Below are 22,722 nucleotides of genomic sequence, written 5' to 3' on the forward strand. Positions count from 1 at the left end.
AAGTCAAAATAAGCAAAATTGAAGATCTGAAGTTGCTCGCTCAATGCGACACAATCACTTAGCAGACAAAGCACGCTTAGCACCAGGAAGTATGGAGAAGTCTATAACGTGAAGCCTCACTAAGCGCAAGATTACTGTCATACTCGCTAAGCACGACAATCGCACATAGTGCGAAGGTTGTATGAAAACCAAGCTGATCTACACCTATAAAAGGAGAGAGAAAAAGGAAAAAATACGAGAATTCAATTCCTTACAAAAGGCAAAGGCCAGAAGTTAGAGAAGCAATCATTAGGAGTCAAATTCCCCCTTTTTCTAAATATTATCCCTTTGGAATTGTAAAGTCTCCTATGACAATAAAAGGCTAAACCCTTTTTGTTGGGAGCTTAGCAACCAATTGCTCTTGATGTAATTTCTCTTCCTATATATTTATGAATATTACTTTTTCATTATCCTTTTTTGTGCTTATTTTTATTTCTTTTGGCTTGATCACCCATTTGTATAGTAATTTTTAGGGGTAGCATTGGGAAGTGTTATTTTCTAATAGAACTGGGAAAGGGTATCAAAATAATTCATCACTAGGAATAGGTTGATTTTGTTTAGCCTATTATACATCTCTATTCTTAATGCAATTTACTATTTTATTTCTACAAAGGGATTTGGGACTGAAAATAGATTAAATGAGACTTTTTCACTTAAGGGATCATGGTTAGAGTATATGAGTAGATGCAAGTGAAAATAGGAATAAACATAAGTAGAGAAAAATGATTAACATTACATCAAGAGTAGCTCTGGTAGGCTAAGCCCCCAACATTCTCATCTTCTGAATTAACTTCTGCAATATTATTGGTTTCTCTCATCTTTTATGTTTTAATTAATTAATTTCCTTTTATGTTTATTTTTCTTTCTTGTGTATTTTAATTTAATTTATGTCAATTTACTTTACTGTTTCTTCACAACCTTTTAAACCAATTTATTTATTGCTTGAAAAATTATATATTCACCTACCTAAGTACAAACAAAGTCTATGTGGATTCGACACTCAGACTTTCATTTTAACTTTACTACTTGTGACAAATTTGTGCACTTGTTCAACAATCACGCCCTTCAAAATGAAGCCATTTGGGGCAACCTTAGAGCTGCCATTCTTGCTCTATTCTGAACAATTTTTTTGCATTCTCATCTCCTCATACTTGGAAGCTTTGCTTGGCATTTTTCTCCTTTTTTTTTAAGTGTTAATAGAGGCTAAGACTTCCATTTCCATCTTTTGAAATTTTTCTCCCTACATAGTTGTTCACGTCCCATGTGAAATAGAGAGAAGTGTCTTTCTTCTCCTAGGTTGAACGTGAAATATGAAATGTGGGCATCTGTTTCTACGTTATTTTGTGCAACTTCTCCACTCTTTTACAAAATAAATGAAATAGAAATTTGTAGAAATAAATTAATCATATGTAAAAAAGAAATTAATCAGTTATATTTTAAAAAGAGATAATTTAGTTAGCTAGTAAAAAAGATATTATTTTTTAAAACTTTGTATAATTTAATTTAGGTATTATTTAAAAATTAATCAGTTATAATATCTTATTTGATCTAATAGTTTATTTATATGATTTGACATATTTAAATAAGAATTTGATGGATATTTTATTAAAAAATTTAATTTAGTTTCTATTAGTTTTGGTTTAGTGACAACATATTATTTTTCTTTCACAAATATGGATTTAGACCAAAGTTGGATGAAAATTATTACAACAAATCCTCTATATGAGAGAGGATTTAATGAATTTCTTGATTTTTCATTTAGTGGTTGCAAGGCAGGAAGGATGCTTCATTGTCCATGCAAAAAATGCAAGAATGATCTTCTATGGTCTAGAAACACTATTATGAGCACTTATTCGTAATTGGAATTATGGACTATGTTATATGGGAGCATCATGAAGAAGTGGTGAATGAATCTAACAAGTATGATGATTGACTATGATCCTTAGAACAATTGTAATGGTGAAATTTGTTATATGTTAGATGACATTGAAACAACCACAGAAAGTAAGAAAGCAAATTGCAATACTAGCACAAATACCAATAGAGTGCGCAAAGAAGCAACCAAGTTTCTTAAACTGTTGGAGGATGTTGAACAAGAAGTATATCCCGGTTGTAAGAAATTTTCTACATTATCATTTATCGTTCAACTATTGAATATCAAATGTCATTTTGGCTTGAGTGCAAAAGCAATTGACACTTTGCTTTCTTCCACAAGGAAATAAAATTCCCATGTCTTATGTTGAGGCTTGAAAAGTTATTCGTGAACTTGGGCTTAATTACAAGAAAATAGATGCTTGCTTGAAGGATTGTATTCTTTATTGCGGTGATTATTTGAATTCTACTTCACGTCCAACTTGTACTACTCCTCGATATAAAGATCCAAATAAGAAATTTCCCCATATGGTTTTTTGTTATTTTTTCCTTAACACCAAGGTTACAATGGTTACACACATCATTAAATATTGCTACAAAAATGAGGTGGCACAAAGATAAGCGATTTCAAGATGGACAATTGAGACATCCAATTGACTCAATTGAATGGAAGAGTGTTGACTCTAAATTTCCTTCCTTTGCGGCATATCCACGAAATGTAAGGCTTGAAATAGCCAGTGATGGTTTTAATCCATTTGGAAGTATAGAAACTTAGCATAGTGAAAGCCAGTGGTTTTAGTTCCTTATAACTTTCCACCTTGGATGTGCATGAAAGATCCTTATTTTATGATGTCACTACTTATCCCAGGTCCTAAATCTCATGGAAATGATATTCATATGTGTTTGCAACTTTTAATTGATGAAGTGAAAGAATTAGGGGAAAAATGTGCAAAGACATATCATGTGGCAACCAAAGAAACATTCAGATTATATTCATCTATTTTATGGACAATTAATGATTTTCCTGCATATGGAAATCTTTCGGGATGAAACACTAAACGAAGATATGTTTGTCCTTGTTGTAACATGGATACATGGTCTTTATGGCTACCAAATAGAGGAAAATTTACTTATATGGGAAGTCGTCAAATTTCATCACATGATCACTCTTGGAGAAAAAATGCAAAAATCTTCAATGGTCACAAAGAAAAAGCACCATCCCCTAAACCATTATCTGGACATGATATAGTTGAACAATATTGATAATTTAACTAGGTTAGTATTTCTAATTACTTATTTTATTTAGCAGATAGTTATTATGTTTGGATCAACTTTTTTCTACTTAGAAACTACTTTTAAATTAAAGCTAGATAAACTTTAAAAAAAAGTATAAGTTGTTGTCATTTTTTATTTTTTTTAACTTATAATTTAAAAATAGCAATTTGGTATTTAGCTAATTTGATATTTTTTTAAAAATTAAGTAATTACTTTTAAATTAAGTAATTTGGTATTTTTTTAAAAATAGTTTTATTTAGTTTCGATAAAACCACACTGGCTCCATAGGGTCAACTCAAGGACTCCCCGAATGGTCATAGAACTGGACCATGCATGGTAGGCGATGAGGCCTATGGAGACCGCCCAAAATTTGTAAAAATATCGATAAAATCATGTCAACATTTTATTACATAATTACATATGCATTCGAGATTCAAGGGTGATTTGAGCTTCTGGTATCATATGTTTAATTGATTTGTGAATGATTGTTTTATTCAAGTTTCTTCTCTAAACTATATTTTCATGCTTGTATTGCATACACTACTAAAAAATAGGGTTTTAACATCGCTACATTAACATTGGTTTTGGATAAAATCGATGTTAACAAAAACGTGGTGGCATTCTTGCAAATAAAATGAGTTTATTAACATCGGTTTTGTCAAAACCGATGTTAACGAGGGAAGGTTAACATCAGTTTTTTGAAAGAGCATAACAAGTGATGTGCCATCATTTTCTTCTATTTCTTAAACCTTTTTTGCACCATTTTAATTACTGATTAGTCTTAATTGTCAAATTAATTAGGCAATTTTATTATTTGGGCTCATTTAGCTAATTTGATGTTTTTAATCTAATTTTAGGAATTAATGAAACATTGGACTTAATCCGGATATTGGTTGTGGACTTGAAGAGGGCAAATAAAGCAGCGCTTACCTTAGTTAATTTCTAATTAGGAGATTGCAATTTTATTTTATGTAGTTCAGTGTTTATTTCTTTTGGGCCAGAATAATGTAATAGGGCTCAGTGACTTTGAGTGACTCTTTTAAATAGCAGCCTTGGGATTCGTGTAGGACTATTCTGGGAGACTATTATTCAGAGCATATGGTTTATGGTTTTAGGTTTTCTCTGTTCTAATGCTACTGTTCACGTAATGCAATGTCCAAAGGTTCATAATAGCTAGTGTTGTGTTAGTGTTTAATTCTTTCGTGTTTTATGTTTAATTGTTAGTGTTGTGTTAGTGTTGTTTAGTGTCTTGGTATTTTGTTTAGTGTGTGCTTTGTTTTAGTTTTTCTATTAAGCGCTTCCCCTGTTTCAGTTTTGGGTGTTTTGCTTTGAATAGTGTTTTGCGACAGATTTAGCGACCACTTTTGCTTGCGGCAAAACAGAGTAGTAGTGGAAATCATGTAACGACGGATTTTAGCGACCACGCTTGCTAAATTATTTGGGATTTTTTGTTTTAGTAGCTAGAGTTGTTATTTTTGGCTGAATTTTTTTGTGGTAACTTCTTTTAATCTATATTTTGTGGGAAAAACAGCTAGAGCCTTTAGTTGGGTCAGATTTGAAAGTTCCAAAAAAGTAGCAAATTTCATTTTTGTCAAAACTTCAAACGGCCATAACTTTTGCTCTAGTTATCAGAATCGCAATTATTATATATGTATTTAGGGTAGAAAAAAATTTCCTACGCCATGACAGCCCACTATAGGCCGGCTGAGGTCTCCATCATCCAAAAAAATTGATTCTGTCAAAAGTTATTTTTATTTTTCAAGTTTTATTCACTTATTTTTCTTAACCTACCATTTTTAGCTTCCATAGTTAGACTTTGAATTTTTGTTTGAAATTTTATGTGCTATCTTCTCATCATTTTATAAGGTTGCTCACAAAATTTCAAGTCATTTGGATATCATTTGAGGGTAGCTGTAGTTCAAACCTACACCTTTATTTACATGAGAAGGCAACTAGTTGTGCATACTGAATGTTGTGTATGACTAGAGGAAATTCATCTGACTTACAACCCTTTGATCCTGAGATAGATAGGACATTTCATAGATTAGTTAGGCATCATTTTGTACCTTTTAATCATCCTGAGCATTCCATTACTAGTGAGTATGTGCATTATGTTATTGGTGATTTTGAACATCCTGATTTTGAGCTTTATAATTTTGAGCATTCTGATTTTGAACATTCTGAAAACATGGCACAACCTCCACCCCGTGAGAGGACTCTAAGGGAAATGGCTGCACCTAATTTCACCTACGAAAGCTTGTGCATCCAATACCCTGATGAGGATGTCATATGTGTTCTTAAAACTGGACTCCTCCATTTGCTTCCAAAGTTTCATGGCCTTGCAGGTGAAGACCCACAAACATCTGAAAGAATTCCATATTGTCTGCTCCACCATGAAACCCCCAGATGTCCAGGAGGATCACATATTTCTGAAAGTTTTTCCTCATTCTTTAGAGGGAATGGCAAAGGACTGGTTATATTACCTTGCTCCAAGGTCCATCACGAGCTGGGATGACCTCAAGAGAGTATTCTTAGAAAAAAATTTCCCTGCTTCCAGGACCACGGCCATCAGAAAAGATATTTCAGGCATTAGACAACTTAGTGGAGAAAGCCTGTATGAATACTGGGAGAGATTTAAAAAACTATGTGCCAGTTGCCCTCACCATCAGATTTCGGAGTAGCTTCTTCTCCAATATTTTTATGAAGGACTCAATAACATGGACAGAAGTATGATAGATGCTGCCAGTGGTGGAGCCCTTGGAGACATGACCCTTGCTGAAGCCGGAAATTTAATTGAGAAGATGGCTTCCAACTCCCTATAGTTTAGTGCCAGAAATGATGCTATAGTCATTAGAGGAGTGCATGAAGTAGCCACAAATTCATCTTCAGTAGCTGAAACCAAGAAGCTTGAAAGTAAACTAGATGCCTTAGTTAACCTGGTAACCCAGCTAGCCTTGAATCAAAAATTTGTACCTGTCGCAAGAGTCTGTGGTTTATGCTCCTCTGCCGACCACCACACAGACCTTTGCCCTTCCGTGCAGCAACCTGGAGCAATTGAGCAGCCTGAAGCTTATGCTGCAAACATTTACAACAGACCTCCTCAACCTCAACAGCAAAATCAACCACAGCATAACAATTATGACCTCTCCAGCAATAGATACAATCTCGTATGGAGGAATCACCCTAATCTCAGATGGTCGAGCCCTCAACAACAACAACAACAACAGCCTACTCCTTCCTTTCAAAATGTTGTTGGCCCAAGTAGACCATACATTCCTCCACCAATCCAACAACAACAACAGCCCCAGAAACAGCAAATAGTTGAGGCTCCTCCGCAACCTTCCCTTGAAGAACTTGTGAGGCAAATTACTATGTAGAACATGCGGTTTCAACAAGAGACAAGAGCCTCCATTCAGAGCTTAACTAACCAAATGGGACAACTGGCTACACAGTTAAATCAACAATAGTCCCAGAATTCTGACAAGCTGCCTTCTCAATCTGTCCAGAATGCCAAAAATGTGAGTGACATTTCATTGAGGTCGGGAAAGCAGTGTCAAGGACCTCAACCAGTAGCACCTTCCTCATCCGCAAATGCACCTGCCCAACTTCACTCTACTCCAGAAAAACATGATGACAAAAATTTAAAGAGTAAGTTACCTAACAATTTCTGTGCAGGTGAATCTTCCACTGGTAATTCTGATTTGTAGAAGCAGCATATCCCTCTTCCATTCCCTCCAAGAGCAATTCCCAACAAAAAAATGGAAGAGGTAGAGAAAGAGATCTTGGAAACATTTAGAAAAGAAGAGGTAAACATACCTCTGCTGGATGCAATAAAGCAAATTCCAAGATATGCTAAATTCTTGAAGGAGTTGTGCACTAATAAGCAGAAGCTTAAAGGAAGTGAACGAATTAGCATGGGCAGAAATGTCTCCGCATTGATTGGTAAATTTGTTCCTCAAATCCCTGAAAAATGTAAAGATCCAGGTACATTCAGCATACCTTGTATTATAGGGAATAGTAAGTTTGACAATGCCATGCTAGAGTTGGCGAACTGATCTTCCCTGTTGATTTTTATATTTTGAATATGGAGGAGGGATTTTCTCAAGGATCAGTTCCCATCATTCTAGGCAGACCCTTTATGAAAACTACTAGAACTAAGATAGATGTATATGTAGGCACACTATCTATGGAGTTTGGTGATATAACTGTTCATTTTAATATTCTGGATGCTATGAAACACCCATCTGAAGATCTTTCTGTATTTCGTGCTGAAATAATTGACCATGTTGTTGATGAATACATGACTAATCTTTATTCTAATCTTCATGCCTCTTACTCTTCATGCATTGAGTCTGAAATTGTACTTGATCATATGTCTGAATTTGTACTTGATGCTGAGAGTGAATCTGAAATTGATATTGATTGCATGTCAGGTGATGTTTTACCTCTTGAGATTGATTTTATAAAGTCAGATAGAACTAACCATGTTTCAGGGAGTACACATACCTCTGACTTTCTTTATGAGGTACAGGCTGAGAAACCATCTCCTTCTACCACTATCCAGCCGGCCACACCAGAATTGAAGCCTCTGCCATCAAATTTAAAATACGCTTACTTGGATGATAGCAAAAGTTTTCCAGTAATTATATCTGCCTCCCTTGCTGATGAGCAAGAGGAGAAGTTGTTATCTGCTCTCAAGAAGCATAAGAAGGCTATAGGCTGGACCCTGGCGGACATTCCTGGTATTAGCCCATCCACATGTATGCATCGAATAAATTTAGAGGATGGAGCTAAACCAGCAAGACAGCCACAGAGAAGACTCAACCCGGTGATTCTTGATGTAGTGAAGAAGGAGATAACCAAGCTTTTGCAAGCTGGAATCATTTATCCTATCTCCGACAGCCAATGGGTGAGTCCCGTCCAGGTAGTCCCGAAGAAAACCGGTCTCACCGTGATAAAAAATGAGAAGGAGGAGCTAATTCCTACTCGGGTGCAGAACAGTTGGAGAGTCTGCATCAACTATAGGAGGCTGAACCAGGTTACCAAAAAGGACCATTTCCCCCTGTCATTCATTGACTAGATGCTTGAACGCCTGGCAGGTAAATCTCACTACTGTTTCCTTGATGGTTTTTCTGGTTATATGAAAATCACTATTGCTCCTGAGGATCAGGAAAAAACCACATTCACCTGCCCCTTCGGCACTTTTGCCTATAGGAGGATGCCTTTCAGCCTGTGCAATGCCCCTAGTACCTTCCAGCGGTGCATGATCAGTATTTTCAGTGACTTTTTAGAAAATTGCATAGAGGTGTTTATGGATGATTTCACTGTATATGGATCCTCTTTTGATGTCTGTTTGGATAGTCTGGAAAAGGTTTTGAATAGATGCATTGAAACTAACCTTCTTCTAAATTTTGAAAAATGTCATTTTATGGTTGAGCAAGGTATAGTTTTAGGCCACATTATTTCCAATAAGGGCATTGAAGTAGATCCTGCAAAAAAATTTTGTTATATCACAATTGCCTTACCCCTCTTGTGTGTGAGAGGTGCGATCTTTTCTTGGTCATGCAGAATTCTACAGGCGCTTTATAAGAGATTTTAGCAAAGTAGCCCTTCCATTGTCCAACTTGTTGCAAAAGGAGGTGGAGTTTGACTTTAATGACAGATGCACAGAGGCTTTTGATTGCCTCAAAAGAGCACTGACTACCACCCCCATCATCCAGGCACCCGACTGGACAGCCCCTTTTGAGCTTATGTGTGATGCATCAAATTATGCATTGGGGGCTGTCCTTGCTTAGAAAATTGATAAATTGCCCAGGGTGATATATTATGCTTCTAGGACTTTAGATGCTGCCCAAGCGAATTATACTACTACTGAGGAAGAGCTTCTAGCCATAGCTTTTGCTCTTGAAAAATGTTGATCTTATTTGCTTGGTACCTGCATTATTGTTTATACTGACCATGCAGCTCTAAAGTACTTGTTGAAGAAGGCTGATTCTAAGCCTAGGTTGATCCGATGGATGCTCTGGCTCTAAGAGTTTGACTTGGAGATCCGTGATAGGAGCAGAGCACAAAATTTAGTTGCTGATCATTTGAGTCGGATCGAACGTGTGTCTAATGCGGATTCCCCCATTCGGGATGATTTCCCGGATGATCATTTGTATATACTGTATAGTATTTCTGACTCTCTTTCTACTCCTTGGTTTGCTAACATTGTCAATTATTTAGTTGCTTATGTTTTTCCTCCCTTAGCATCGAAAGCCCAAAAAGATAAAATTAAAAGTGATGCTAAGCATTTTATTTGGGATAACCCCTACTTGTGGAAATTGTGCAGTGATCAGGTCATTAGACGGTGCATTCCAGATCATGAGAATGACTTAGTCCTGTAGTTCTGTCATTCTTCCGCACTGAGAGGTCATCTGGGTGTTCAAAGGACAACTCGCAAAGTGCTTGATTGTGGCTTGTATTGGCCCACCATCTTTAAAGATGCGTGGAAGATTTGCAGCACTTGTGAGCAGTGTCAGAGAGCAGGAAGTACACTTACATGGCGACAACAAATGCCTCAGCAACCTATGCTATTTTGTGAGGTGTTTGATGGCTGAGGTATAGATTTCATGGGCCCTTTTCCTGTCTCTTTTGGTTATGTTTACATTCTCCTTGCAGTTGACTATGTTTCAAAATGGGTGGAAGCCAAGCCCACTAGAACTAATGATGCTAAGGTTGTTGCAGATTTTGTCAGATCTAATCTGTTTTGCAGGTTTGGAGTATCTAAAGCAATCGTTAGTGATCAAGGAACCCATTTTTGCAACAGAACAATGCATGCCTTGCTTAAAAAGTACGGGGTTGTACACAGAGTATCCACACCATACCACCCCCAAACCAATGGACAGGCAGAAATTTCTAACAGGGAGATCAAGAGAATTTTAGAGAAGATTGTGCAGCCAAGCAGGAAAGATTGGAGTACCAGGCTTGATGATGCTCTTTGGGCACATCGGACTGCCTACAAAGCACCCATAGGAATGTCCCCTTACCAGGTTGTCTTTGGAAAGGCATGTCATCTTCCAGTGGAGATTGAGCAAAAGCATATTGGGCAGTGAAGACTTGCAACTTCTCTATGGATCAAGCTGGTGAGGAAAGAAAGTTGCAACTGAGTGAGTTAGATGAGATCCGCCTAGAAGCCTACGAGAATGCCAAGTTCTATAAAGAAAAGATCAAGAAGTTCCATGATAGCATGATAATTAAGAAGGACTTCATGGTTGGGCAAAAAGTGTTATTGTATAATTCTAGGCTTGGGCTCATGAGTGGTAAGTTGAGGTCTAAGTGGATTGGTCCTTTTGTTGTTACTAATGTTTTTCCTTATGGTACAGTTGAGATCAAAAGCGACTCCACAAACAAGAGCTTCAAGGTCAACGGACACCGACTTAAGCCATTCCTCTCAAACCCTTCTTTAGTGGACGTAGTGGTGGAAGAGACTTCCTTACTCCACCCTACTCTTCCTCCATCATAACTTAGGGAGTTCTTCTTTTCCTATCTCCTTCTTTGCTTTTATTACACTTTTCCGATTCTATTTGATGGTTTAATTGTTTTTGATCTTTTAATTGTGCTACATTGAGGACAATGTGTTGTTTAAGTATGGGGGGAGTGTTCTTTGGTTTTGCTAGTTTTGTCGGTTTTGTTAATTTGTTAGTTATGTTAATTTGTTAATGTTGTTAGTTTCGTTGGGTTTCTAGTTTAATATTTTGGGTCAATTCTATGTGCGTGTATGACTTTGCATGTTTTTCTTTGAATTATAGGATATGTTCAAGAAATGGGTAATTGTTTTGAAAATAAAAGTTTCTTGACATTTTGTGATTTGAAATCCTTGATTTTCCTCTACATGTCATGATAGTTTTGAAAGCTCAATTTGAAAGTGATGAGTTTACCTTTGTGAGAATTTGAGCCATCCATCATCATAATAATTTGGTGTGTTTTGCCCCCATTGATTGCTTGCACAATAGCCTTGGCTTGATTCTTGTTGATGCTTCCTAATTCACATGCATATTTGGAAATGATTGAGGAAATTTTGTTCTTATAAGCTTCTAGCCAAATGGACTTACCTTGAATTAATTCCTTTGATAGCCCTTTTGAGCCTTGTTTCCCTTTCCTTGTTTTGAAGCTCACTACAAGCCTTAAGTGAAAAACCATGATATCACCATATCCTTAAGGAATTTTGGAGCTTTGGAATTGTTTTGGGAATAAGTGTGGGGGGTTTTTGTTTCATTGGATAATATGTTTTGTTGGCTATGCTTCATGATGTATTTTGGGTCATACTTGATGTACATTGTATATTGGTTAAATGTTGGACATGCTGAATGAGATGCTGTTTCTCAAATGCTACAGAGTAAAATAATAATAATAATAATAATAATAATAATCGAAAAAGAAAAAGAAAAGCAATAAAGTTGAGTGAATAAGATCTTAAATGGAAAAAGAATGATGAGACTATTGGTTCTACTCTTTATGTTTAAATTTTATCTTTAGGTCTTATTTTTTCTTAATTTGCACTTATTCCCCATTGCTCCTCTATTCCTTTGGGATTTAGCCACTTATTCCATATTTTTCCTACCTTGTCCTTGGCCCCATTACAACCTTAAAAGACCTTTTGATCCTCATGTGCTTGTGTTTATGGGTTGATTGTCAATTTTAGAATCTTGCCAAGTTTATGTGGTGTTTGTTTTCATGGGTGCTTTGAGGGTAAATAGTAGCCTAGACACTTGAGAGATAGAGTGTATATCTTGTGAGGCTTTATCACTTTTCATTCTTGAGCTGATTAACTATTTTGTCATGATTGGGTTGCTTGGATGATTTTCATGAATGTCTTGACTTTTCGGATCTCCTTATGTTAGATGTTAGATGTTACCCATTACTTTCATTCCTTGATGTTCATTGAGAAATATGTGAATGTTTTTGTTTGTCTCTCTTTGATATCCTTGAATTTTGTTCTTTGTTTCATTTTGCCCAGGAGTGCAAAAGGCTAAGTATGGGGGGTTTTGATGTGCCATCATTTTCTTCTATTTCTTAAACCCTTTTTGTACCATTTTAATTACTGATTAGTCTTAATTGTCAAATTAATTAGGCAGTTTTATTATTTGGGCTCATTTAGCTAATTTGATGTTTTTAATCTAATTTTAGGAATTAATGAAACATTGGGCTTAATCCGGATTTTGGTTGTGGACTTGAAGAGGGCAAATAAAGCAGCGCTTACCTTAGTTAATTTCTAATTAGGAGATTGCAATTTTATTTTATGTAGTTCAGTGTTTATTTCTTTTGGGCCAGAATAATGTAATAGGGCCCAATGACTTTGACTGACTCTTTTAAATAGTAGCCATGGGATTCGTGTAGGGCTATTCTGGGAGACTATTATTCAGAGCATAGGGTTTATGGTTTTAGGTTTTCTCTGTTCTAATGCTACTGTTCACGTAATGCAATTTTCTATTTTCTGCTTCATATTACAATTTCGTTCTTGTTTCTTCTTCTGCTTTCATTTACATTTCTGCTTCATTTACATTTTTGCTTCATTTACGTTTCTGCTTTTATTGTCATTTACGTTTTCTGCTTTTATTGAATCTATGGAAGGCTAAGTTTTCTGGTGTTGTTTCCTTCTGAGGACGAAGCTCAACTCTCTTTGAGGTTCTGTTTATAATGTTGCTTCCTGGCAGTTTTCCCTTCACCAATTAACCCACATTTGTTAATATTAATCTGTGCATGCTTCATGCTCGATTAATTGCCTCTGAGCCTATCTTGCATTCATGCTTAATGGACGAAGAGTTAATTGGTGTATGTGTTGCCTAATCATGTATTGACAGCCCTAAGTTGGTTTTCGCTTAGTAAATTGAAATAGGGTTGGATTAAGTGGTTAACTGTTAGGGACGAATTCTCCATAACCTAGGACAAGAGAGTGGCTTCTGAGTCAGAGGAAACAACCCGTTTTTAATACTATTAACTTCGTATTCTAGTTCGCTTGTTCTTTATTTCACAAAACAAACAACCCCCCCCCCCCCAATCGTTATTGTTACTGCAAGTATATTATGAACATTTGGTTTATCATTGCTCGTTGGGAAACGACCTAGGATCACTTCCTAGTTACTACATTTTCATGTTTATTTGACTCGGGTACGGCCTCGATCAACAAGATTTTCCTAGATTGGTTTAAAGATACAATCTTTGCTAATGATAATGCTTCTAAAACATTAAGAAAGCTAGTAGATGAGCCTAAAAGAAATGTTATAACTTGGCAAGGATACAATATAAACAAGTATTCCTTTTACACAAAAGCACAAGACGAGAAAGTACAATGCAAAATAGTGGGGTTACCCTAAGGGCTGAATCTCAACACTTCGCTAGTGTACATGATGACAATCCCCTTGTAGCTTATATCCCTTACTTTGGTTTCACTGAAGAAATTTGGGAGCTTAAGTATGTCAAATTTACTATCTGTGTTTTCAAATGTAAGTGGGTTGACAGCAATACCGGTGTGTGGACCGATGATGTAGGATTTACGTTGGTAGATCTAAAGAAACTCGCTTACCAGAATGACCCTTTCATCATGGCAGAACAAGCTAAATTGGTATTTTATATTCAAGACCCTTGTGATGAAAGGTCGTCAGTGGTTCTACACGGGAAAACAATTGGTGTTAATGTTGAAGATGATGATTCATACATTGATACTTATGTTAGTCCTTTGTCCTCACAAATGTCGTCTAACGTCGTCGAAGAAGAAGAAGCTGATGACGTTCATGCTAATCGTAATGATCATGATGAAGGAGAATTAATTAACGCTAATGTAATTTTTTTATTATGTACTTCATTTCAGTCCATTTAATTACATAAGTTATTGAGTTTCTGTGATAATGTTGAAATTAATGTTTTTTTCTTTACAGACAAATGATTACACCACCCAGCTCTCCTCCTCCTCCTCTTACTGGTGCAGCATCGCAATCACCGTCTACCTTGAAGCAGACAAGAAAAGACACACGCCTCAGATCATTGGCGACTAGACCAGTTGGGGCAGAAAGACCCCTAGTCCATGTGGATCCTGCGATTGGGAAAGCCGACAGTCCCTACAAAAAGAAGCTAAGAACATATTTGGGGATCATCACTTGTGATAAGGTGGATATCACATACGAGAATTGGAAACAAGTCTCTGCTGCTCAGAAGGATTTTATATGGGAGGATATTTAGGTATTTAAGTTAAATGTTTCATTTTGTTGATGAACAATAAAATTTTAATTTAGTAACAATAAAATGTAATTTTTCGTTTGTCAGACTGAATTTGATATCCCTGAAGCATCAGATCTGAGGACAAAAAAGAAAATACTTCATACTGTGGGGGAGCAGTGGAGACAGTTTAAGTCTGATTTGACATCAAAATGGGCACTTGCAACTGACAAGGACAATGTCGATTACACTATATGCGAAAAGTACGACATTAGCAAGGAGAAGTGGGCCCAATTTTGTCAGAGCCGCAGAAACCCTTCGTGGAAGGTAACTTTGTGCTTTTCATTGTTTTAAACTTTAAATTTACTTATTATTGTGAGTAACGATAACTTTCCATAATCTTTAATTTTTACAGGATGTGCAAAAGAAGGCACAAGCCATTCAGAAACAAAACAGTGCCCCTCACGTGTTGTCTCATGAGGGTTATGAATTTCTAGAAAACAAGTTGGTGGAGGAGAAGAAAAAGAAACAACTGGAGGAAGCTGCTAAATCTAGAAGCACTGACACTATCATTGATCCTTCATCTCCCATCAGATGACACGTGAAGTGGAAGATGACCCGCACGAAGAAAACTGGGCAAATGACTTCTGAGGCAGCTAAGGAAATTGCCGACAAGATTGTAAGTCAACTTCAATTGTGAATTACAATTATTTATGTTTATTGTTTGATTGAGTAATTGTTTCAATGTGTTCACTATAGGATTTCTTAGAGAAGTAGGCCTCACAAGGTTCCTTTGTCGCCCATGGACATCAGGATATACTGACTATTGCCATTGGGCGACCAGAACACCCTGGTCGTGTGTGTGTTACTGGAGTCGGTGTCACGATCAAACAATACTTTGGACCGGCTCCAAGGACCTCCTGCACATCTTCATCCATGGCTCCCGAAGACCTAGAGCAACTAACACAAAAAATCAAGGACCAACTGGAGGAGTCGATCATAGAAAAAGTGACTCGAGAACTAATGTTGTCCTTCAACTAGATGCAGTCCCAGTTTCACTGCCTCCTAAGCCTAAGATTGGTCCTTCAGTTGCTCATGTCAGCACAAAGGAGAGTTGTGTTGATCCCTCAGGGAACGATCTAGACACGAGTGACTCAGAGAAATGTGGGTTATACATCGAAGAAAATCCTCCCCACCTAGTTGCCCTAGGAAAACTTTATGAGGGGTCCACAATCTTTCACAACATCCCTTTGCCCCATGATGAAGTCAAGGTTGGTGTTGAGGAAGTTAGAGATGTAGATGCTTCATTTCCTATACCCACTGAAGAGGTTCAATTAGTGGGGTAGGCGCTTAACACCTTCGTTGCTTGGTCAACAAATCTTGTGAAGCGTTTATCAGAATAGGAATTTCACTGTCATTAAATGCCCTTTTTTTTAATTAAATTGTTCATTGTAATTAAATTATGTTAATTACCTGTGTTGACTTACAGATAAGTCAGATCATGATGTCGATAATCCCCTATATCTGATGACATTGACCATCCCACAACTTTTTCTTAAGCCATTGCAGGTTATGTGGGATGCTACCATGTTTGGGGTGTTTAATGACAACTTCCCCTTGTACATAAAGTATGAAGATCTGTCTGAAATACAATTGTGGTCAATGTCTCAGCATCTTTGTTATACAATTGTGGATTCTATAAGTCAGTTTACATTATTGTTTATTACCTAACTTATTGTTTTAAATTCATACATAATTTACTTTATTTTAACAGCAATAGGCATATGACTGAGACAAGTATGTGATTCGGGAATGCCGAAGGAATTTAAATAATGTATAATAGTATAATATCGTATATTGTTCTCCACTGCAATGCACATTGGCAAATGGTCGTCATTTTGCCTAAGGAAAATGTTGTCATCTGGTTTTGTTCATTGCATAATAGGTCAGACAACTACCTCAAAGGAATTATTAACAGGTCAATTCTATTTTTCAATACATTTGCATTAGCATTAGTCGGGAACATCAATATTTTAATTATACAATATGCATCCATGTTTGTATTCAACAATGCTTTGAAAGGACTTGACGATACTCCACAAAGTAAATCCAAGGCTGCTGCTAGGTGGATTGTTGTGAAAGTAAGCCATTTAAACAATTCTTCTATTTATATTTTAATATTGTGTAGACTAATTTGTACTTAACATTGAATATCTAAATTTCATAATGTATTTAGTATAATAGACAAAAAGGAAGCATTGAGTGTGGGTATTATGTCATGCACTGGATGTCAACTATAATCTTAGTAAGTTTCAAGAATAATTGGGTAACGATAATTGTTTAATTCAAACATATTTCATTTTGTTATAATTGGTATTATACATTATTAACTTATGTTCTATTATATCATGCAGTATTTCAATGATGCTAGACCATTGGAACCAGAGAGATTGAAGGTGTCTCGCATCCTGTGGGCAACCTATTATTTGAAAGTTAAAAATGAAACAATTGGTGTTTACGTAATTTTGGAATTGTAGTTTAGTTAATTTACATTTTTTTACAATTCCTGTTACATGCACATTAAATATTCTTTTAATTCATAGTAAATATTCAATTTTTTATGGAATTTCTGCTAAAAATTGTTTGAAAACAAAATGAAAATTATCTGATTTGATGGTTCTGCTTTTAAATTTGCAGGTTAATTTGGGGTTATTAAAAAAACAGATAGCATATTAAAAAGAATCCTGAAAACAACATCGGTTTTTTCAAAAATCGATGTTGTCATTTTTATGTTAACATCGATTTTGGAAAACCAATATTAACGGTATTACTTTCAATGTCGGTACTTTCAACATCAGTTAATAACCAATGTTGAAAGTCCTTATTAATCGATGTTAAAACCCTATTTTCTAATAGTGATAATTACCCTTGCATTTTATATTTGTGTTGTGTTGTATGATTGTGATGATCGTGTTTGACACAGGAGCATATGACACTAATGTTGAGGGAGATCATGCCACCTCTTGAAGACATGGAGTTGAAGCATGGACAAGGAGTCAAACTCCTTCTTTTGCTAGTGATGTATATTTTGTTAGAGTGGACCAACTTAGGGCCTTAGTATAGTATTTTGGTTTATTATTTATACATATTTTCCTGAAATGATGCCCTTTTGGTGAAGTTGTAGTTATGTTTCCTAATAACATATGACTTCACTACTACAAATTTAATTTTTTACGACACCTATTCTACGACGGTTCTCTGGGAACCGCTTTAGAAAGAGAGATGGGGGCATTTTTGTAATTATTGTAATGAAAAATACATTTTACGACGCACATTCTAAGACGGTTATTGAAAACCGCCTTAGAATGTTATATCTAATAAAATTTACAATGGGTTTTAGTAAAAAAAAACCGTCGTAATTCTGAAGACAGAAAAAAGCCCTAGCTATATAACCTAACATGCAGCCCATTCAAGGAACGCTTCTAGTTCGTCAACAGCAATGCCCACGTGAGGGAAACCCAGATCTGGGACATCCTCCACCCAAGACTCACCACCACGTCTTGATCGTTGACGCCGCCAGCAACCCCCTCGTCAAATTGTGTCCCTCGTGAAGGTAGATATGGCCTTGGATACGGCGGATTCAGTCTCCTTATTCTGAACCCATTGCCATAGACCACTATGCGCACTGCCGAAGGCGAATTTCGGTCGCTCTCTTTTTCCTTTTTGTTGTCTCTCCAATTACAACAACAATCATTCTTCCTTCAAAGGTTGTGTTTCTAAGTCTGGGTTGTTGGGTTTATGGTGCTGGGGTTTGTGTCAAGGTTGGGGTGGTCACGCGATGGTCGTGCGCCGCTGGTCGTGGTTAGGTCGCGCACTGCCGATGGTCGTGATTCTGACTCTGTTGTGGTCTGTGCGCTCATCAGATGAAATTTGGTTTATGCTTTGGGTTGTGATTTTGAGATTTTTTGTTTGAAATTTTGATTTGTGCTTTGAATTTGATCCAATGATCATGTTCAAAATTTTTATTTCAATTTCGAATTGTTTGAATTTTGATTTGAATTTGAGTTTTTATTTTGTTTTTGTTATCTAAAGGTCATCCTTTGGTGGTGGTGATGTCGCATCACGTTCTATGGGGGTCTACTATTAACACTTGTTTGATTTTTTATATGCTGGTTGAAGGTTTATATGGGTGTGATGATGATGTAATAGGATAAATATAAATATTTGTTTTGAATTTTATATCTCTTTGTGATCGGTGTTGCAGGAGATTTCATTTTATGTTTTCTATTTATATTATGTCTTTGACATGCTTTTGGGTAAATTTTTATGGTTGGTTCGCATTATATATTATGTCTTTAACATGCTTTTTGTAAATTTTTATAGTTGGTTCGTGCTCGTCCCCACTCACGGTTCACTTCTTCTTCTTTTCTTTTCTTTTCGAAACACGGAAGTGGGATTGCGTGTGTTACCGGCAAGCGCACCGGATCGTCAAGTATTTTAAATTAAAACAGAGTGATCTGAGTATCGAACACAGGGAACTTGTGTATTAGACAAAGTTTTGTTCAGGAATCAGGCATTGTGTAAACAGACATTGATACTCATAAATAGAAACAGAAATGCAATATATCCTAAGCTAAAAATTAGTAAATATAAGCAATTAAAAGTGATAGCAATGGTTTAAAAGCGTTGGGTCTTTCTAACAAATGAGTTGATGCATATAAAGATATTTCTCCAACTAAGAGTATTCTTGTGTTCTATGTTGAAGACAAAAGTACTAAACCTCAATCCCTCATAAGTTAAGACTAATTCAAACTAAACTTCATTCTCAGATTCCTCTTGTTGAACTAGGTTTAATTCAAACAGCATTATACTCACAACATAAGAAAAACTAAAACCCTGCACTCTATCCCTAGTAATGCAGTTATCTAGCCCTGCTCTATCAAGTTCTAAGGAAACAGTACACTTCCCAGTGCTAAAGTTCCCTAACAATACACACTAGTGGATGATCAGACCAAAGGCATGCAACAATAAAGCATTGATAGAAGCAATGAACACATAAAACACACTTAATTAGATATGAAAAGTATTTACATCAATTGTTCATTAGAAATCCCCAACTAGGTTTTTAGTAATCCATTACAAGGAGACCTAAATTACAAATCAGACAGAAAATGAAGAGCAATTGCTGCTTACACAGGAAGGGGGATCCCTCCTCCTCTTCTTGGCACCTCACAATCACTTAAACACTCTCAAATCACTCTCAAATGGCTTCTTGTTGTTGCTTCCTCCTCTGAGTGTGTGCAAATGCATAATAATTTCATTCTTTCTTATTTTTCTTATTATTGTACCCTAATTCTGACAATTCAAGCTTTAAATAGGCTCTGAAATCGTGTCGTTGCACTTAGCGCCAGTGTCGTGCTTAGCATGAGTAAGTGGATTTGGGCTTGGCGCCAATGTTGCGCTAAGCCTGGCAAGAGACAGACGACTCACTTAGCGAGCTGATCTCGCGCTTAGCGTGCTGCTTCTATTCAAGTGCTCTTCCAGATGCCTTCTTCACGCTAAGTGTGTTGAAGCCGCGCTTAGCCCAAGATGCGTGCTAAGCCCACTGAGTTCGCTTAGCGCGAGAGCTATTTGGCACTTCAAGAAATTAGCTCCTTTTTACCTGAAATTGTACAGATTTTAACATTAATTCCAATAAAAGAGACCCTAATGACAGAGATTAAAACACAACAAAGTTTATTTACAATTCCTACAAAAGAACTATAAATTGGGGAAAACTATACATATTTTGCAAAAGTTTTTTATACAAAAGTTAGTCGTATAAGACGACTAATAGTTCGCATTCCTCATTGTAAAAATCTTAAATTTGTAATTCGATCTTGGTTAGAGTAAAATGTGCAGCTAACACAATGAAAATACGTGAATGATAATATATGTGATGGGAATCGATAATAACTATCATAATTCGTCATGGATTGATATATAAGTATAACAATAATGGCAGTGTAGAAGTTCGTGGCAGTATGTATTAGGGTATATTTGACAAAAAATGGCTTGCCCAAAATCAGTTGTTCTGTATCATAATTAGAAACTATCTTCATGATATTTATTTATAGAAAATAATTGTCGGCACTATGTATTAGGGTATATTTGATAGTAGGGTGTGTAATTAAGGAGTGTTAGGGTATATTTCATTAGTTTGTCAATTGGTGTTACGGATAGTTATAAGGTTAACTTGGTGGTTATGCGAGAATGAGGGGAAGGAGAAATTGTGGATTTGAATCCTTCCCACTAACAAAAACTAACATTGGCTTTTCAAAAAAAAAAAAGATAGTGCTATTACTTGAGTCAACATATTTTACAGAAAATGATGAAAATCTTTGACCTTACTTGCAATTGCCACCTCTGTTCAACTTACCAAAGTCACAACTTCAGTGCTATGGTGAATCAATTTGCACAGGTTCAGACTTGCTAAGCATGTGCAACAATGGTCAGAGTCCACTTGATAGGTTAATATCTATGGTAGCATGGTGCATATCTACTACTCGCCCTGTGACTTTTGGTGTTGCTCCTTATAATCTCATTCTTGGTGAGACACACCATGTTTCAAGGGGAAATCTTAATGTGTTATTGGAGCATGTACTTGCTTCTCACTTCTACATTTGCACATTTTTTTCCTAACCTTATGGCTAAAGTTGGATCTGATTGGACCTCAACCTTGAAGAAACGCCTAGATTTCAGGTTGGATTCTGTTAAAAGGCATTCATATGCATAGTTTTATGAATTTTCATTTTTCTGGGGTATGGGAAACTAATAATTTTAAATTATGTGAGCAGGGCTGCATTTTCAGAATTTGATGCAGAAACCGTGGCCAACTTGACTGATAAGCAAATGATGTCTATTAGTTCTGAATATGGCATTGACATAAGCAGAGTCCGAGGAGCTGTTGATAATGCTAACCAAATTTTAGAGGTAAGCAAAACTCAAAAACTGTGCTCTTTTTCATCACTCTTTTTAACTTGGTCTCTCCTCTTTTCATCTCATGTCCCCCCAAAATAATAGTTTGAGCTGGCTTAACTGAATATTCTAGTATGAAAAAATAGAACAGTTAAAGAGTATTAATGATGAGGTGACTTGTTCTGCTGCATCTTATTATTATCTCTTTAATTCACCTAATGACAAGAAATTTCCAATAGGTTACAAGTTTTAATGGCTGGCCCCACATGAGCTGATTCATACAATTGTTACCATATCAATCTTGTCACATATTACAAACTTTAGATGTTGTTGGTTAACACTAGCTAGCAATTATTTTCTCGTTAGGGTAGGATAATTTCTGTTAATTTGGCTTATAATATTAATCTTGCATTAACCATGTCTCCTTAACTATTTGCTAATATTTGCTTTGCAAATTTTGGTGTTCCAGATTAAGAAAGACTTTGGCTCATTTGACAAGTACATTTGGGGGTTTGTGAATCATAAACCACTCTCCACTCAATACAAGTTTGGCCACAAGATTTCAGTGAAGACATCAAAATCAGAGAGCATAAGCAAAGACATGGTGAGGAGGGGCTTTAGGTACGTTGGTCCAACAGTGGTTCATTCATTCATGCAAGCATCTGGCCTCACCAATGACCACTTAATCACATGCCACTGGCACTTGCAGTGCACCCTATTGGCAGCTCGATCCTTTGTACCATAGAGCCCTCTCAATAGACCCAAATTTCAACTACTACTATCCAGGAACAAGGACCAACAAGAGATTATTGACCCTGGAGAAGAAGAGCTCAAGACATAAAAATTTAAGAGTGATGCTCGCGAGATGCAGAGTTTTTATCAGCATTACTACAACAAATATATCCAAGCTTTACAAAATGCTGCTGATAAAGCTGCCCGATAGACTCTCCAGATAATTTTCTATTTGATATGTTCGTTATCTGGTTATTGGGTGACTAATAGTTTGCCATTGTCTCCTTTCAGTGCACTGCTTACCAAGGCATATAACACAGCTAATGTTCTTTTTGAGGTTTTGAAGGCTGTTAACATGACACAATCTATGGAAGTTGATCGCGAGGTTATTTTCCTGAAAAGCTGGCATTTGATAAATCAAATGTAAGTATTGATTACTAATTTTTCTGTTCATTTAAAATTTGAGAATAGCTGCAAGGCTTCTGGTTTTATTGCTGACTTTGAATTTGTATATGGTTCTAGATCTTTTTTAGACTGTTATTTAACAAACCCTTTAGTTCTATTTTTATTTTTATTCCTTTTAAAAATATTGCGTAATGTTGATTTCAAAATTAATTTAACAACTAATCCAAAAAAAATATTTCTCGACTATCT

At 36.2% G+C, this 22,722-nt stretch overlaps 1 protein-coding gene and 1 non-coding gene across 2 annotated transcripts; one reads left to right on the forward strand and one right to left on the reverse strand.

The window, feature by feature from the left end:
- Positions 1 to 5,750: 5,750 nt before the first annotated feature.
- Positions 5,751 to 5,857, reverse strand: LOC114407963. The gene has a single exon (XR_003665767.1). It is a non-coding gene; the product is annotated as a small nucleolar RNA R71 (small nucleolar RNA).
- Positions 5,858 to 21,064: 15,207 nt separating this feature from the next.
- LOC114405034 (probable GMP synthase [glutamine-hydrolyzing]) lies at positions 21,065 to 22,180 on the forward strand. Its single transcript, XM_028367728.1, has 4 exons — positions 21,065 to 21,120; positions 21,216 to 21,351; positions 21,806 to 21,957; positions 22,036 to 22,180. Exons 1-4 carry the CDS (start codon positions 21,065 to 21,067, stop codon positions 22,079 to 22,081), a joined length of 390 nt encoding a protein of 129 aa, XP_028223529.1. The 3' UTR covers positions 22,082 to 22,180.
- The last annotated feature ends 542 nt before the right edge of the window (positions 22,181 to 22,722 follow it).

Source organism: Glycine soja, chromosome 3 (genome assembly GCF_004193775.1).
Source record: "Glycine soja cultivar W05 chromosome 3, ASM419377v2, whole genome shotgun sequence".
In the NCBI taxonomy this organism is placed as follows: domain Eukaryota; kingdom Viridiplantae; phylum Streptophyta; class Magnoliopsida; order Fabales; family Fabaceae; genus Glycine; species Glycine soja.

What these genes read in the sequence shown, in the direction of transcription:
- LOC114405034 (XM_028367728.1), top strand. Translation starts at nt 21,065, where the DNA reads ATGGCTAAAGTTGGATCTGATTGGACCTCAACCTTGAAGAAACGCCTA. An exon ending in AAGAAACGCCTAGATTTCAG is followed by an intron (nt 21,121 to 21,215) that starts GTTGGATTCTGT and finishes TTATGTGAGCAG; the next exon opens with GGCTGCATTTTCAGAATTTG. An exon ending in ATGGTGAGGAGGGGCTTTAG is followed by an intron (nt 21,958 to 22,035) that starts GTACGTTGGTCC and finishes CACATGCCACTG; the next exon opens with GCACTTGCAGTGCACCCTAT.